Source organism: Sus scrofa, chromosome 18, assembly GCF_054392235.1.
Source record: "Sus scrofa isolate SSC_HxYL_T2T_F1_AM1 chromosome 18, Sscrofa_HxYL_maternal_Yorkshire_Landrace_v2.0, whole genome shotgun sequence".
NCBI lineage: Eukaryota > Metazoa > Chordata > Mammalia > Artiodactyla > Suidae > Sus > Sus scrofa.
Window position 1 is genome coordinate 20,696,475 of NC_139400.1, and position 13,940 is coordinate 20,710,414.

The 13,940-nt window shown below is 44.9% G+C and overlaps 1 protein-coding gene and 1 long non-coding RNA gene across 24 annotated transcripts in view; both read left to right on the top strand.

Annotated features, from left to right (window-relative positions):
* Nucleotides 1-13,940, top strand: part of DGKI (diacylglycerol kinase iota) — a 474,617-nt gene that overhangs the window by 71,520 nt on the left and 389,157 nt on the right. The window contains exon 1 of one of the 23 annotated variants that reach the window (XM_085005368.1): nucleotides 501-915. The exons of 17 other annotated variants lie outside the window; for them this stretch is intronic. In XM_085005368.1, coding sequence (XP_084861494.1) covers nucleotides 872-915 — 44 coding nt within the window. In that variant the 5' untranslated portion in view covers nucleotides 501-871. Of the gene's footprint in view, nucleotides 1-500; nucleotides 916-6,090; nucleotides 6,625-13,940 lie in introns of those variants that run through there. 5 more of the 23 variants (XM_085005382.1, XM_085005379.1, XM_085005370.1 and 2 more) reach the window with 5 other exon arrangements.
* On the top strand, nucleotides 4,695-12,298 carry LOC146394919 (uncharacterized). The gene is made up of 2 exons (XR_014833707.1): nucleotides 4,695-5,307; nucleotides 8,431-12,298. It is a non-coding gene; the product is annotated as an uncharacterized LOC146394919 (long non-coding RNA).

Consider the following 13,940-nt stretch of genomic DNA (forward strand, 5'->3'; position numbering starts at 1 on the left):
GCATCTCTACACTCCCCACCCTCAAATCAAAGGCACAGTTGGGTAGGCAAGAAATAAGAATGGCAGAGGTACCTGGGTAGAAAGCGAGGGAGAAGAGGAAAGACGGCAGATCTAGAGAACGGTCCATATGTCTCTGCCTGGAATGAGTGTCTGTCTATCGCACTTTCTGAAAATTCCTTGAGTATTATTGTTTCCTCATTTTCCTCCCAAGGATACTTGGCATTTGCTGTTTTCTGACCACAGACTACCCTGTTGGATGGTTCACCTGGTTTTCCCCACTGAGATGAGAAAAACTAATCCTTAGTGGAGCATGCATTTCCAGGAGCCAAGGAGTTCAAAAACAAAAACAAAAACAAAATCAAAAAAAAAAAAAAAAAAGCAAAACAAAACCAAACAGAAAAGAGAGGAAGATCGAAGCAAGAAGTGAGTCAGAGGACTTCTGCCTGTGCGTCTGAGTCAGCTTCGTGGTGTTAAAAAAAGCTGTGTGCGGAGACCTGCCTGGAAAAACTGCTGAATGGAAAGACTTGAGTGAGACTAGCTTATAGACTTTGATGGCAAATGAAGAATTTTCACGTCTTTTCAGAAATGGAAATGGTGAGCAGCTGCTCATAACGCTCCTGTGACATCACAGAAATCTTGACGCTCGCTCGTCCTTCTCATCCTCTTATTAGGCGCATCCCACCTCCTTTTCACCTAGGACCTTACTTAGCACAAGGCGGGTAGGAAGAGAAGAGGGGGAACGAGCCAGGTGGAGCTGCTGGTCTACCCGACAGCCATGGGCCCCCGCCAATCAGGTGATCTTTTTGGAGGAGGTGGCATTTGCTAAAGGTGACCTGAGAGCACCCGGCTGCTGTCAGCAATTCCGTCAGACATGTGGGACCGCTGGAAAGAAAAACACCCCTGGATGGGGGGAAGGTTGAGTTCCATTTTATTTTTTATTGGGTGCGGGGGAGGGAGGGGATGGTAAATATGTGTCGTGGACACATGGACAGGCGACAGGAAAGCAGGTGCAGTTTTATTATATTCATGTACATGAAGGGGGAACAGTTTAATTTTATTTACAGCGGGGGAGAGAAATCCTCCAGAGTCGAAGATTTGATGTAGTGGGAATTGCATTGAAGATTCCAGTTTCACCCCATTTTGACAAACATGTAACTTTCTGAGAAAACTCTCCATTTGACTCACCGATTTCCAAGTCGGATTTTTACAAAAGCAGTTTGGAAAATCGGAGGGAAAACGATTTCTTCCTTTTAAACAGTGAACGTGTTTTGAAGGTGCTTTTCTTGTTGCTCAAACTATGACCATAAATTCTTTTTGATGCAATAGTGAATCTGTTGGAGAGTTTAGATGTGGGTGAGTTGCAGTCCACATACCGGCCTCTATCAAATGCTTTGTGTGCTTCACCATTTTGTTTTCATGAAAAGTGGAAGTTGCCTTTTGTAAAGTAATAATTACTTTCTGATGTTAGGAAATTCATCTTTGTGTCTCTTAAGGGGTAGAGAAGCATGTGTTATAACTGCTCTGATTAAATGATAGCAGGAGGCACTAAGCAACTTATTCACAGATGTGTTCTTGTTACCGAATCCTATGTAAAGCAACGGTCATTTCCTGGAACTAAAATTCCGGTTGAGTATCAACGATCCTTTTTCCAGACTCTAGTAGTATGTTAAAACATTGGCCCAAATTAGTCACCCAGGAAATATTTAAAGGTACCTAGTTAAGAAAATATAAGCTTAAGTGAGTGAAGAAAGTTTGGTTAAGTCTCATGGAGGCAGTCTTGCTTACTCGTTGATAAACCTCGTAGCTATTACATGTATAATGTCTATGCGTTTTGATTGCATGGTTTTTCTCACTCTCTAGATACTTACCCGTCGTGATAGAAAGAATCTGGATTTAGAGTTACACAGTCTTGGGTTGCAGGCACTGTATTACTTCTGTGGTCCTTAGCAGGTGATAGAGCCTCTGTAAGCCTCAGTGTCCTCATCCAGGCAATGGAGATAATGCCTGCAGGTTAGTACTGGAGTGCGGATTAATTCAGATTAACTTTGTAAAAACCTCTGCTCACATGAAGCATTTGGAAAACGTCAGTTTCTCTATTTCTCTTGTTCCTTGACTGATTGTCATCATTTATTCGTTTTTCTCTCTGGGCCTCAGGTTTCTCCCTAGTTTGGGTAGAAGGCGATCTTGAAGAATTTCAGTCTGGATTCTGTCAACAGAATGTTTTTGAACAGGTCTCTAACAGACACCCATTCAGCCCAGCTTCCGGAACAATCTCTTGCTTCTCAGTTCCTGTGTGCTCCCTTGGGTCCATGGAGGCCCCCTCAGGGTCCCCATTTCAGGGCTTCAGCATTTCCTAGGGGTCAGGTCACCTCTGCAGGCTGACTCTCTAAAGCAGTAATCTGTTCCTTTGGCAAAGGGCCTAATAGCATCTTCTCTGCAAGTTAATCATATTTATTCACTCCGATCAGAGTGGGGATTTTCCCAAATTGTCATGTCTTTGCAGAGTGTTTCCTACCATTATGTGCTATAAATGTGGCATCATTTTATGCTATTTGTTTTTGCTAATATAAGAGAAATCCCATTATAAATAATTCCCAGGGATTTTGCAGATTATTTCACTGGTTCAAAATAAGAGGACAGTTCCCTAGGACGGGGAGCTGCTGCCATAGACAGAGTTTGTGGATGGAAAATGGGGTTTAATGCAATTGCCCCATGGGCCCCGTCTCGCACAGAATGGCGTCTGATGAGAGAAAGCAAACCGGGGAGGGCATCTCTGCAACTGGTGATTGTCCCCAGCCTGTGACATTAACTCTGGGCATTTTACCCCCTTGTGACACTGACTTCCCCTGCCTCTCTCGCCCCCTCGTTGTCTAGTTCTGATGTGCTCTGGCCCCACTAGATTTAGGGTGGCAGACTTATGGCTTCTTCATCCTAAGCGGGGAGGAAAGCTGGTCTTTACTGATTAAAGTATGAAAACAGAAATGCCACCACATTCAATGCAAACAATCTATGTTTGTTGAATGTATGAATATAGCTACTTGGAATCGCTGCCAGCCGTGTTTCCAAATATTGGGGACCTGTTTAAGCAAAGAGACATGAATAATTTGAAACTGGCATTCTTTTTTCCCTTCTATTTTTTGCATTAGCAATAAATGTGATGAAACCTTAAAAACATATTCTCATCATTAGCAGTGGTTGCCTCTGGGGAGTAGAACCAGAAACCAATCGGAGACTGGGCTGTTCTTTTTAAACCATCCCTCATGTTTTCTCCTTTTAAAAAGTCAGATGTATGCATTACATTGATTTTTTTTTTTTTTTTTAGATCCCTCCCTTAAGTAGGCTCAGTTCAATTTTTTTTTTTTTTTTTTGTCTTTTTGTCTTTTGTTGTTGTTGTTGTTGCTATTTCTTGGGCCGCTCCCGCGGCATATGGAGGTTCCCAGGCTAGGGGTCTAATCGGAGCTGTAGCCACCGGCCTACGCCAGAACCACAGCAACGCAGGATCCGAGCCGCGTCTGCGACCTACACCACAGCTCACGGCAACGCCGGATCGTTAACCCACTGAGCAAGGGCAGGGACCGAACCCGCAACCTCATGGTTCCTAGTCGGATTCGTTAACCACTGCGCCACGATGGGAACTCCAGCTCAGTTCAATTTAAGTTAAATCTGTTGTGTGCCTTGTGCCAGGTGTTGTGCTGGTCATTTCAGCTCAGGGAGGAATAAGGACTAGCTGTTGCCTGGAAATTCATAGTCTGGTCGGAGAGACCAGATCAAAGCTTTTTGAATAATATGATGCTGGCTTAGAAAGAGGTAGCCATGGAGTGAAGTATCTTCCTCCCCAGATATTCTATTCATACTTTTATTGTATTTTATTTAATTAATTAATTATTTTTTTGGTCTTTTTGCCATTTCTTGGGCCATTCCCGCGGCATATGGAGGCTCCCAGGCTAGGGGTCGAATCAGAGCTGTAGCTGCCAGCCTACGCCAGAGCCACAGCAACGTGGGATCTGAGCCGAATCCACAACCCACATCACAGCTCACGGCAACGCCAGATCCTCAACCCACTGAGCAAGGCCAGTGATCGAACCCTCAACCTCATGGTTCCTAGTTGGATTCGTTAATGGCTGAGCCACAACGGGAACTCCCATACTTTTATTTTTAATTTTTCTCTTTATGATGAGTGTGTCTCAACAGCGTTCTAAGGGTCGCAGTTTTGGTTTTAGTGGGAAAAGAGTAGGTGAGATTTTATCTTAATTTCCCCCACATAGAATATTCTAGAAGGAGAGGCATACAACTAGTCATGAGTTTTATTTTGTTACTTTCTCTCTGGGCAAGAGTGCCCAATAGTGTAGAGTGGACCTAAATCATACATTGGAATAAAGCTGTACAGGTACTAGAACATTCTCTATCCCCTTAAGCCCACAGCTGCCAATTCCTATGTCCGCAGTGAGAGGTTTTCACTGCCTTCCAATGATCCTGGTGCACCCAAGAACAATGCCGTCTTACTATTAGGTGTTTTCCAACTTGAGTTGGAGCCAAGGCGAGCATCTATCTCAGGCCCTAAGTCCTTCCGGTTTTTACTGACAAAGTTTCCAGACGCATCCAGGGTCTGGTAGACATATTTGAGTAAATCTGTCACATTGTTTAGTGGTTAATGGGGCCCCATTTTCCTCAAAGAGCCAAAGCAGCTCCACTCTGCATATTGTCAGCGTGTTCCAAGTTATTTTGATTGTTAAAATATCACTGCACTGTATCATTAAAATATCACTGACATGAAGACTCATGTTTTGTAATGTCTTATTCCTTTGTCTTGTTCAAGAGAATATGTACTTAGATTTGTACCCAAAAAAACTCTTTGGCTACTTAATTTTATGGGTTTGTGATTTCCACAGCACCAAAACCATCTGTAGAAAGTGTGGTACATATCATGTGATAGAAATCTTTTTTTCACGAACTAGTCAGTGAATATTAGCGATTTAAGAAAGTGTGTGATTTGTGTAAAAAAATGAACATGACTTCAAAGATAAAACATAAACTCAGATTGGGAATAAAATGCAGAATTATACCAAAATGAATGTTGATGATCGTATAGATTTAACCTCCACATATTTCATTCAAGGATTGCCTTAAATAAATGAGGTAGGTCACTGTCTCTTATCAGTTCACTTCAAGACTGTATGTAAATAAACAAACCTTAAAAACCTCTTAAAATAGGAGTTTGTGTTGTGGCTCAGCAGGTTAAGAACCTGACATAGCGTCCATGAGGATACAGGTTCAATCCCTGGCCTTGCTCAGTGGGTTAAGGACCTGGTGCTGCCGTGAGCAGCCATGTAGACTGCAGATGTATCTTTGATCTGGTGTTGCCATGGCTGTGGTGTAGCCCAGCAGCTGTGGTTCTGATTTGATCCCTAGCCTGGAAACTTTTGTATGCTGCAGGTGTGGTCCCGAAAAGAAAAAAATCCTAAAATATATTATTAAAATCCACTTGGGGATAATGACTTTTTAAAATGAATATTTAATTATTATCAACTGGTACTGCTTTTATCTTCACTGACTGATTAGACCAATTTTTTTTTTTTTTTTGATGGCTGTACCCACAGCATATGGAAGTTCCCGGGCCAGGGATTGAATCCAAGCTGAGGCTGCAACCTGTGCTAGATCCTTTAATCCACTCACCAACAGGGGAACTCCAGGACAATTCTTTTTTTAAAAATTAATTTTACTAAAATCTAGTTGATTTGCAATGTTGTGTTAATTTCTGCTGTACAGCAAAGCGATTCAGATATGTATATATATCTTCTTTTTCATCGTCTTTCCTATTATGGCTCATCACGGGATGTTGAACGTAGTTCCCTGTGCTATCCCTGTTGTTTGTCCAGTCTCTGTATAGTAGTTTGCATTTGTGAACCCCAAACTCCCAGTCTCTCCCTCCCCCACCCTCCTGCTCCCTTGGCAACCACAAGTCTGTAGGACTAATTACAGCTCACTTTAGTTCTTTAGTTGAGATAACTTTTACTTTAGCTCCAAATATTCGGGTACATTTGGGGTCAAAATCTTTCTGCAGAACTTTGCCCTCACCTGCCACAGCTGGATTCTGCCTGCGCCGCAGTGGAGCTGCTGTGTTTCCTGCTCTGGCTTCTCCTACATTTGCTCTGGATTTTCCCCTCGAAAGTGGCGGAAGCCGGAAGCGTGATTATTATCATGTAGTAGGGTCCTGTCATCAGAATGATGAATCCCTGTGCACAAATGCTGCCTTTTCTCAGAATTTCCTGACCCACTTTCCATTTTTTGAGAAGACAAAATTGCCTTTCTTTCCCTCCTGACTTCTTCAGAAACCTCTTTGCAGGGACTGGTATTTTCAGCTGCCGACGCCTCTATGACAGCGCGCCCCTCACAGAGAATACAGAGTGCCCGCGTTTCATCTTACAGAAGAAGTACTTTTCTGCGAGAGTTAGTTTCTCTGATGAAACCACCATATGGACCATTTAATAGAAAACTCAAAAGATGGACGAGCACAATTTAACAGCCATTCAATCAAGCCGTAGCAATTTCTTTTGTCCTTTCGCGTAAAGGAGGGGCTCGAGAAAGGTTGAGCTTGGGAGGTACAGGACGAGACAAAAATGCAAGGTGGGGTCTGCAGAGGGAGGGAGAAATTCAGGGTCCCTGGGGGAGCTGGGGGGGGGCGGGGGAGGTGGGCTGCCCCCTCCGTCAAGTCACCTTTCCCTGGACCATGCCCTTGGCTTCCTTTTTGTCTGCAGCAGCTGCAAGGATGGTTTCGGTGTTATTGTTTTTTTCTTTTTGCTCTGAGTCAGTGCTTAGCTTTTGAAGAAGTGGCTTGGGGAGAGTCATCTGTTATCATCCGCTCGGGGTTTCAGCTCCGTGTGATAAGGTAACTGAAATATGTGTGTGTTTAAATGGTTGGGAAAATAAACTACTCATGTTCACGTGACTCTCGCCTCCCCACTGTTGCGTCCCGCTCTCCCTGGCAGCAGCTGTCCATTCTCTGAGCTGTTCCTTCTGGTGTTTGTTTCTCTCTTCATTTCCAGATGCTGTGTTTATGCGACTCTGACTTGATTTGCCCTTTGGAGATGATGTTATAATACTGTCTTCTTTCTTCGAAGCGTGAGGTTGTCGACTGACATCCCTGAGTCCCATCCAACACGCTTCCGCTTCCTCTCTCATCCTCGTATGTTGACGTCAAAGTTTTGGGTTCAATGTAGCGATGAGATTATTTCTGCTATAACATCATATAACATTTTAAATAATAGCTAACATGTCAGAGGGTACCTTCTAGGTCCGAGACACTCTTAAAAGAGTTTTAGACATCATAACTTCATAACAACCGTATCAAGGCGGTGTTGTTATTTTTCCTATTGTGCGGATGTGGACGCTGAGACATAGGTTAAATCACCTTTTCCAAAGTCATGCAGATAGTAGTTGGTGGGGCCGGATTTCCAATCAAAAGACATGGTGCTCCAGTCTGCTTTTAACCACAATACTCTTTAAACGGCTATGATTTTGTAAATATTATTCATAGAGGAGCTGTATGTATACATCGCTTTTTTTTTTCTTTCATTTGCTATCATTTTTTTTTTCAATGATCATTTTATATTTTTCCTTTTGGAGTCCCTACTGCCTGGAAGTTGTATGCCCTGAATTGATTCTCTGACTTTCTTACCTTTATGTCTTCATTATCTTTTGGCCTCCACTCTGGGGAATTGCCTGAACTTTATCTTTTAACTCCTGTTGACTTTTTTATGCTGTGCTGTTTTCAAATCCTAAGAGCTGCTCCTTATTTTTGGCAGGTTGCTTTGTTTATGTTTCAATTCCTTCTTCCTAATGGTGCATTTTGGTCTTTCTGTCTTTACCTCAGAGGCTTTGTCAGGAGATGTGTGGCTCTCGGTTCATGTAGACGGTGAGGCTCTGAGACTCTGAGGCGGGCCCCGGCTCTTCAGGCAGCAGGTCTCACTGCTCAGGGATCTGGGATCTGCAGATCTGGTCAGTTGGAGGATCCCTAGTTACCCTCATCTGGAAGCTTTTCTTATGGGCATGTCAAATTATCCAGAATAGAATCTTCCAGACTTGCTCCTGGGACGGGTGCCTGCTGCAGTATTGTAGGAGCCAAGCTGGGGGCAGGGACAGAGAGAGCTCATTGCTGCCATTGGCTTAAATTCCGTTCTTCGTTTTCAGCCTTATGTTTACCACTGCACCACCCGCGCATCCACGCGAGCTCTCCCTACTTGTGCCCCTCATTCCTGAGCACCCCTTTTAGTTTCTTTAGAAAGAAGATCTCAGAGTCCATCAGGGCTCAGCAGAAATGAATCTGACTGGCATCCATGCAGATGCAGGTCATCCCTGGCCTCACCCAGTGGGTTAAGGATCTGGGTTGCCATGAGCTGTGGTGCAGGTCGAAGGTGTGGCTCAGATCCCAAGTTGCTGTGGCTGTGGTGTAGGCCGGCAGCTGTAGCTCCGATTGGACCCCTATCCATGTGCCGTGGATACAGCCCTAAAAAGACGAAAAAAGAAAGAAGGAAGGAAGGAAGGAAGGGCGGGAGGGAGGGAGGAAGGAAAGATCTCTCCTTCCCTGATGGGGGAGGCGTGGTCTCATTCTGAGAGGGGGTCGGGAGGGGTCCTCTCTGCCTTGCAGGGCATCCGTGGCACTAACGTAGCCAACACCACAGGCTCGCTGAGGGCCTGCTGTGCAAATCGGCCTCTTTTCATGCCTCTGCCCTTTGAGGGTTTTCGCTGACTTTGTTCTAAGAGGTCAGTAGGGACTCGTTTATTCAATGTCCATCTTCTGGAAGACTGTTGACATTTCCTTCTTACTGTTACCACGTCTCCTTTGTGGAATTTTCCTTTTTCAATTTAATCCCTCTCCCTACCTTTGGGGAAGAGAGCAGAGATAAACACCATGTTAATACAGCATACTTAATGGAAGCCTGATTGCGTCACTGTTGCAAAAATGTGTTTGCTTGTTTTCCTGTTGGGCGGGAGAACCCCACAGTGATTGTTTCAGACAACACGGTGGCTCACTGCTCTTCCTGCTGGAGCCTCCCTGAGGTATACCTTTCTTCCTTCTCTGCCAGGATTATAAATCCCGAGGGCTCTCTCCAGCCTCTCTTCTTCCTGTCGTCATCTATAAATGAGAAAGACGGACTGTCAGGATTCAGGAACTACTAGATCTGACCTTCAGGGAAACCCCTGTTCAGCCAGACTTCTCTTGGCATTTTCCTTTCAGGAGGAGTCTCTGAAGGCCTTTCTGTATCCTAGAGAATCAGACTCTTTCTGTATGCCTGATTGCAGCTTCAGGTGTAAGTGTAACTTCGCTCAGGAATAAGAAGAAGTCTTTGGGGATGAAACTCCAATAAAGACTTTTCTCTGCTTTGCCAGTTGGAAGGCTGGACTGCTTTGGGGCTGAAGGACCTTTTCTGGAAACCTCAGTATCATGCTCTGCCGGTCCTTAGACTCGGTCCAGGCCAGAGGACTCCTTGGCTGAATCATTTAGCCATGGTGTGATTTAGCTCCACCGTTTACATCTCATTGCAGGGGGCTGGGGTGGATGGCTGTAACTCTGTCCAGGGAGTGCTTTCTGCAGCAAGGCCCACTGGGAGACTGTGATGGCACAGACAAGACACAGATGCCACTGAGGCAGGATAGTAACTCAGGTAGTTAGTGTAGGAGCATGGACTTCAGTGCATTCTTTGATATGGTCATTGATTTACATTTGTGGCTAAAGGGTTCCAGGGAGTAACATCCCCACAGGCCTTGTTGAGTGCACCTGTTGTATGTCCGCTGTCCAGGTGGACATTAATCTCTAAGCCACTCCTCAACTGATAGAAAAGGAATGAGAGGAATGGTAACTCTCAGTCTAAGGAAGCAGAGAGCAAAGCCACCATCAAACTTAAGGGGCATTTCCACCGCTAAGACCCCTATTGAACAAGGACTGATACAGGTAACTGGGTAAGGCCACTGGGAGAAAACCACATCTTTCTGGACCCCACATTGGTTACCCTCCCATCTTTAAGGAATAAAAACCCCTATAGGACAATAGAAAGGGGGACTCGTCTCCCCCCTCCCAGCTGTTCTGGAAGCTATTTGCTTTCCTGTAAGAAAGACTTCGCCTGCTTGTTGCCTGTGTGTTCGCAAAGTTCACTCTTTGGCTCCGTGAACAAGAACCCGGATTCCGGTAACATTTTTCCATCATCACCACCAGGGATGTTGGTTTGAGATTCCCAGTTCTTAGACTTGCCAGGGGCGGTCACCTTGCCAGCAGGTTGGAAGAAGACCCGGGAGTCATGCTTATCAAACTGGTAAGGGACACAAAGCTGGAAAGAATGGCTAATGTGATCAATGACAAAAACATGTTGCAAAATGATCTGGATATGCTGGAATGCTGGGTTAAAAATAACCCGATGACGTTTTAAAGAGATAAATGTAAAATCTTATTTGGGAGTTAAAAAAAAATCAATGGTAATGATGGGAGGGAAAAAAAATTCTACTGGCAGTAGTTCTGGTAGGGAAAAGACATTTAGGTTTTATTTGACTAAAAGCTCAATATAAGCTGCTAAATCTGAGGCAGCAACTAAAAAGCTGCATTAATGGAACCGTAATGTATTGATCCTGAGAAGTAACACCCCTTTCGATGCTTGGATGTACCTGAAACCTCGTGTTTGTTGGGGTATCTTTTATTAGACAGAGCAAAATAAGAGTTTGCAAGAGAAGGGCCATTGGCCAAGGGCCTGAGGGTCTGGAAGTGGCGTCTCAGGAGAATCCCTGGATGGAACTGATACTTAGGTGGAAAATGTCTTTGACTTATTAGCTGTAAAATTTTAGGTAAGTTACTGCCTGTGTCTCCATGGCCACGTGTGTGAAATGGGGAGAGGAGAGCGTTTCTGTGTGGTGGGAGTTGGGGTGTGTGTGACCGGAAGTGCTGGGTGATGGCGGGAGGGGAAGGGATTGTGACCATGTTGCATCCCAGGATAAGGAACCTAACGTTTATCCTGGGCTGTAGGTGAATTATATGGTCACTCTGTTATCTTTCCAACCAGGACATTGAGAGCAAAACAGTGGCATATGAAATACACCAGGACAACGGGTGTAAAACGCAGCCATCGCTGGCACCCCAGGCAAACCAGAAGGAGAGGTCATGGACATGGTCCTTGTCATAGACACTGTTGGAAAGGAAAGCTGCCTTTTGGGTTGTAAATGACCTGCCCTTGGAGGCACTGCAGCAAAGCTTGGATGTGTGTCTGTTATGGACCAGCACGTCTGCTTTGGGTGGAAATGAACTGAATGACCTTTAAGACTTTACTAACCACTGGGACAAGGGATGCTTTGGGGGTGGTATATGAAACAAGTTAAACAGAAACCATCCCGGGCCTCTCCATATTCTTTTAGATGTACGTATTTGGCAAAAAGAGGGCAGAAAGTTCCTTCTGAATTATGAAACTAAGCTAAAGTATCAGAGTGTCTTCACCAGGAACAATAATTCTAGGTGCCTTCAGGGAGCTCCATAAACACACTGATGCCCAGAATACTGCCCTGGACTTCTGGGTCAGAGCAGGGCACAGGAGGAAAGATGATCTGTGCTAGAGTGACACCTCTCACATCCGGGATGCGCAAATATTTAATAAATATTTGCTGGTTCTCTGGTAGGAGCCCATCAAGGTCAACGCAGGAGCCGTTCCCTTGGCACCTTGAGAGGCTTGAAATAAACGTTTCCATGATACACAAACACAGAGCAAATGCCAAAGCAGTTAGACAGCCCGTCACTTATTTAGAGCTCTGTTCTCAGGCCCAGACTGCTCTGTCCTTACTGGTCAGAGGTATGACAGCACACTTTTGTCATTGTCACAAGGGATAGGCAATTGCTCAGTGATGGCTGGAGCCCTTCTGGGGGACCCGGAGCAGATGGCGCGGTGTGTAGTGTCAGGGGTTCACACAGGGCAGGGTGGGTCCTCTTCAACGGGTAGGTGCCCGTGTTCTTGCTGTGAGGGGGGAGTAAACACCCAGGCAGGTCAGGGAAGAGCCCTCCTCTCCCTTCCCACCTCTCTCCCACTGACCAGTCACTGCTGCGCCGGGGAACCGGCCAGTTGACCATGTGACAGGTAGGGGTCCCCCAGTCTAGGGGCTCCTCACAGGGAGATGCTAAATGATGCTCTCTTGGTTTTCCTTTTCACCTGGGAAAGTGACTCTTCTTAGGAAGGAAGACGTCTGCGCTATGAGAATGGGGACCCTGGACCTAAGAATTCTCTGCTTTTTAGTTTTCCAAATGGAAGGATGTTCTCTTGGAGGCAAGAAAGAAGTGTGAAAGGAGATTAGAAAAAAAGGTTAAATTTACTGGCAATTCCCCCATGAAAGGCAGATAAAAATTGCCAGACTAATTATCATATAGTTCCTATTTCAGAAGGCTAAAAAAAAAAAAAAGTGGCATTTTTTTTTTCCCTGGAAACTTGAATTCAGCACAACAACCACAGACACATGGAAAGGTTGAAGAATTAAGGGTGCATCCCAAGTGATGCCGAGATGTTGACTCCCTGAGGACTCAGAGTCCTTCCCATATTTCATAATTTAACTCATCCAGGCCTGACGTGAGCCCCTTAAGAAGTGAGGTCGTTGATGGTCTGGGCATCTGAATAAGCACTGCTATGCGTTTCAGCTATTTCTGTGTCTAGACCCTGAAACAGGAAGCAAAAGTCATAAAAGGAATTGAAAGCCAAGAATGACTTGCGTGTTTCCATCCCAGATGTTCCTTAGAATGCCTGCAGACCTGGGTGGACAGTGTTGGGGGGTCTCCACAGCCGGGGGGCTTGCACCTGCTAAGCACTGGCTGCCACAGGATTTGTCTGCTGCCTGGACACTGTACGCGGTTCACCTGCTCCTTAAAGGCTCGACCTCCAGGCCCTTTCTGAGAGCTCTCAGCCAGGTCTGCTGCTGCCAGTGCCTCACTCTGTTCTAGGTTGTCTGTCATTGTCTCTCTCGCTCTCTCTTTTTTCTCTTTCCCATGATTCATGGGGGCTTCCTTTCCTCTTTCAGACATACACGGTCAAGTTCACATCAAACGTGTACGCAGCGTAAGATTTATGGATAGATGGTTTTCAGCAGCTCTTACGGGAAGGTCCTGCATCCCTGTGCTTGATTGGTTTAATTCTTCCTGCCATTTGATTCCTGACCTCCTTCTAGACCCTTTCACATTCAAGCATCACATGCTAAAAATCACTCATGTAGCTTGAAAAAAAGCCTAATGGCAGTTGCAGTAGCAGGCACCCTTTATAAGTACTTTGGAATTAACTCGCTGACGCCCTAAAGCTGTTCTGAAAGATAGCATTATGGGTCTCATTATTTTGAAACTGAAGAAATTGAGGCTCATAGAGGGTAATAGTCTGGCCCAGGGGTGCAAAGCCACTAGGTGGTGAAACTTAGATTCTTACTTTTGGTCTTTCTGACTCCACAATCTGTGTGTGTGTTTGAAAAAAAAATCAATGGATGATTGATTTGTCTAAATCTTTAAAGGACACTGCAGGCGTTTAGGATATACCCCTAACTTTAGGATATACTCTCAATAACCAAAGAAGAAAGCTAGTTCTAGGTTTTTTTGGTTTTGTTTTTTCAAATTCTCTCCAGATGAGGAAGGTGTAAGCAAACACCGGCCTGAGCTACATGATTCAAGCCTTGTGGCCTGGATGAATTACATTCTAGGGAACAGAGAGAAACTATTGAATTACTGTTTAGAATCTTTGGAGAGTCATGGATAATAAATGGGACAGGAGCTGGAAAGCCGAGGCAGGCGTTTTCTCTGTTTTGAAAAATGGGAGGACTATTTATGAGAGGGCCTGTGATCATTTCCATAAAACAGTCTTGGAGTTCCCATTGTGGCCCAGGGAAATGAATCTGACTAGTATCCATGAGGATGCTAGTGGATTAAGCATCTGGGGTTGCCTTGA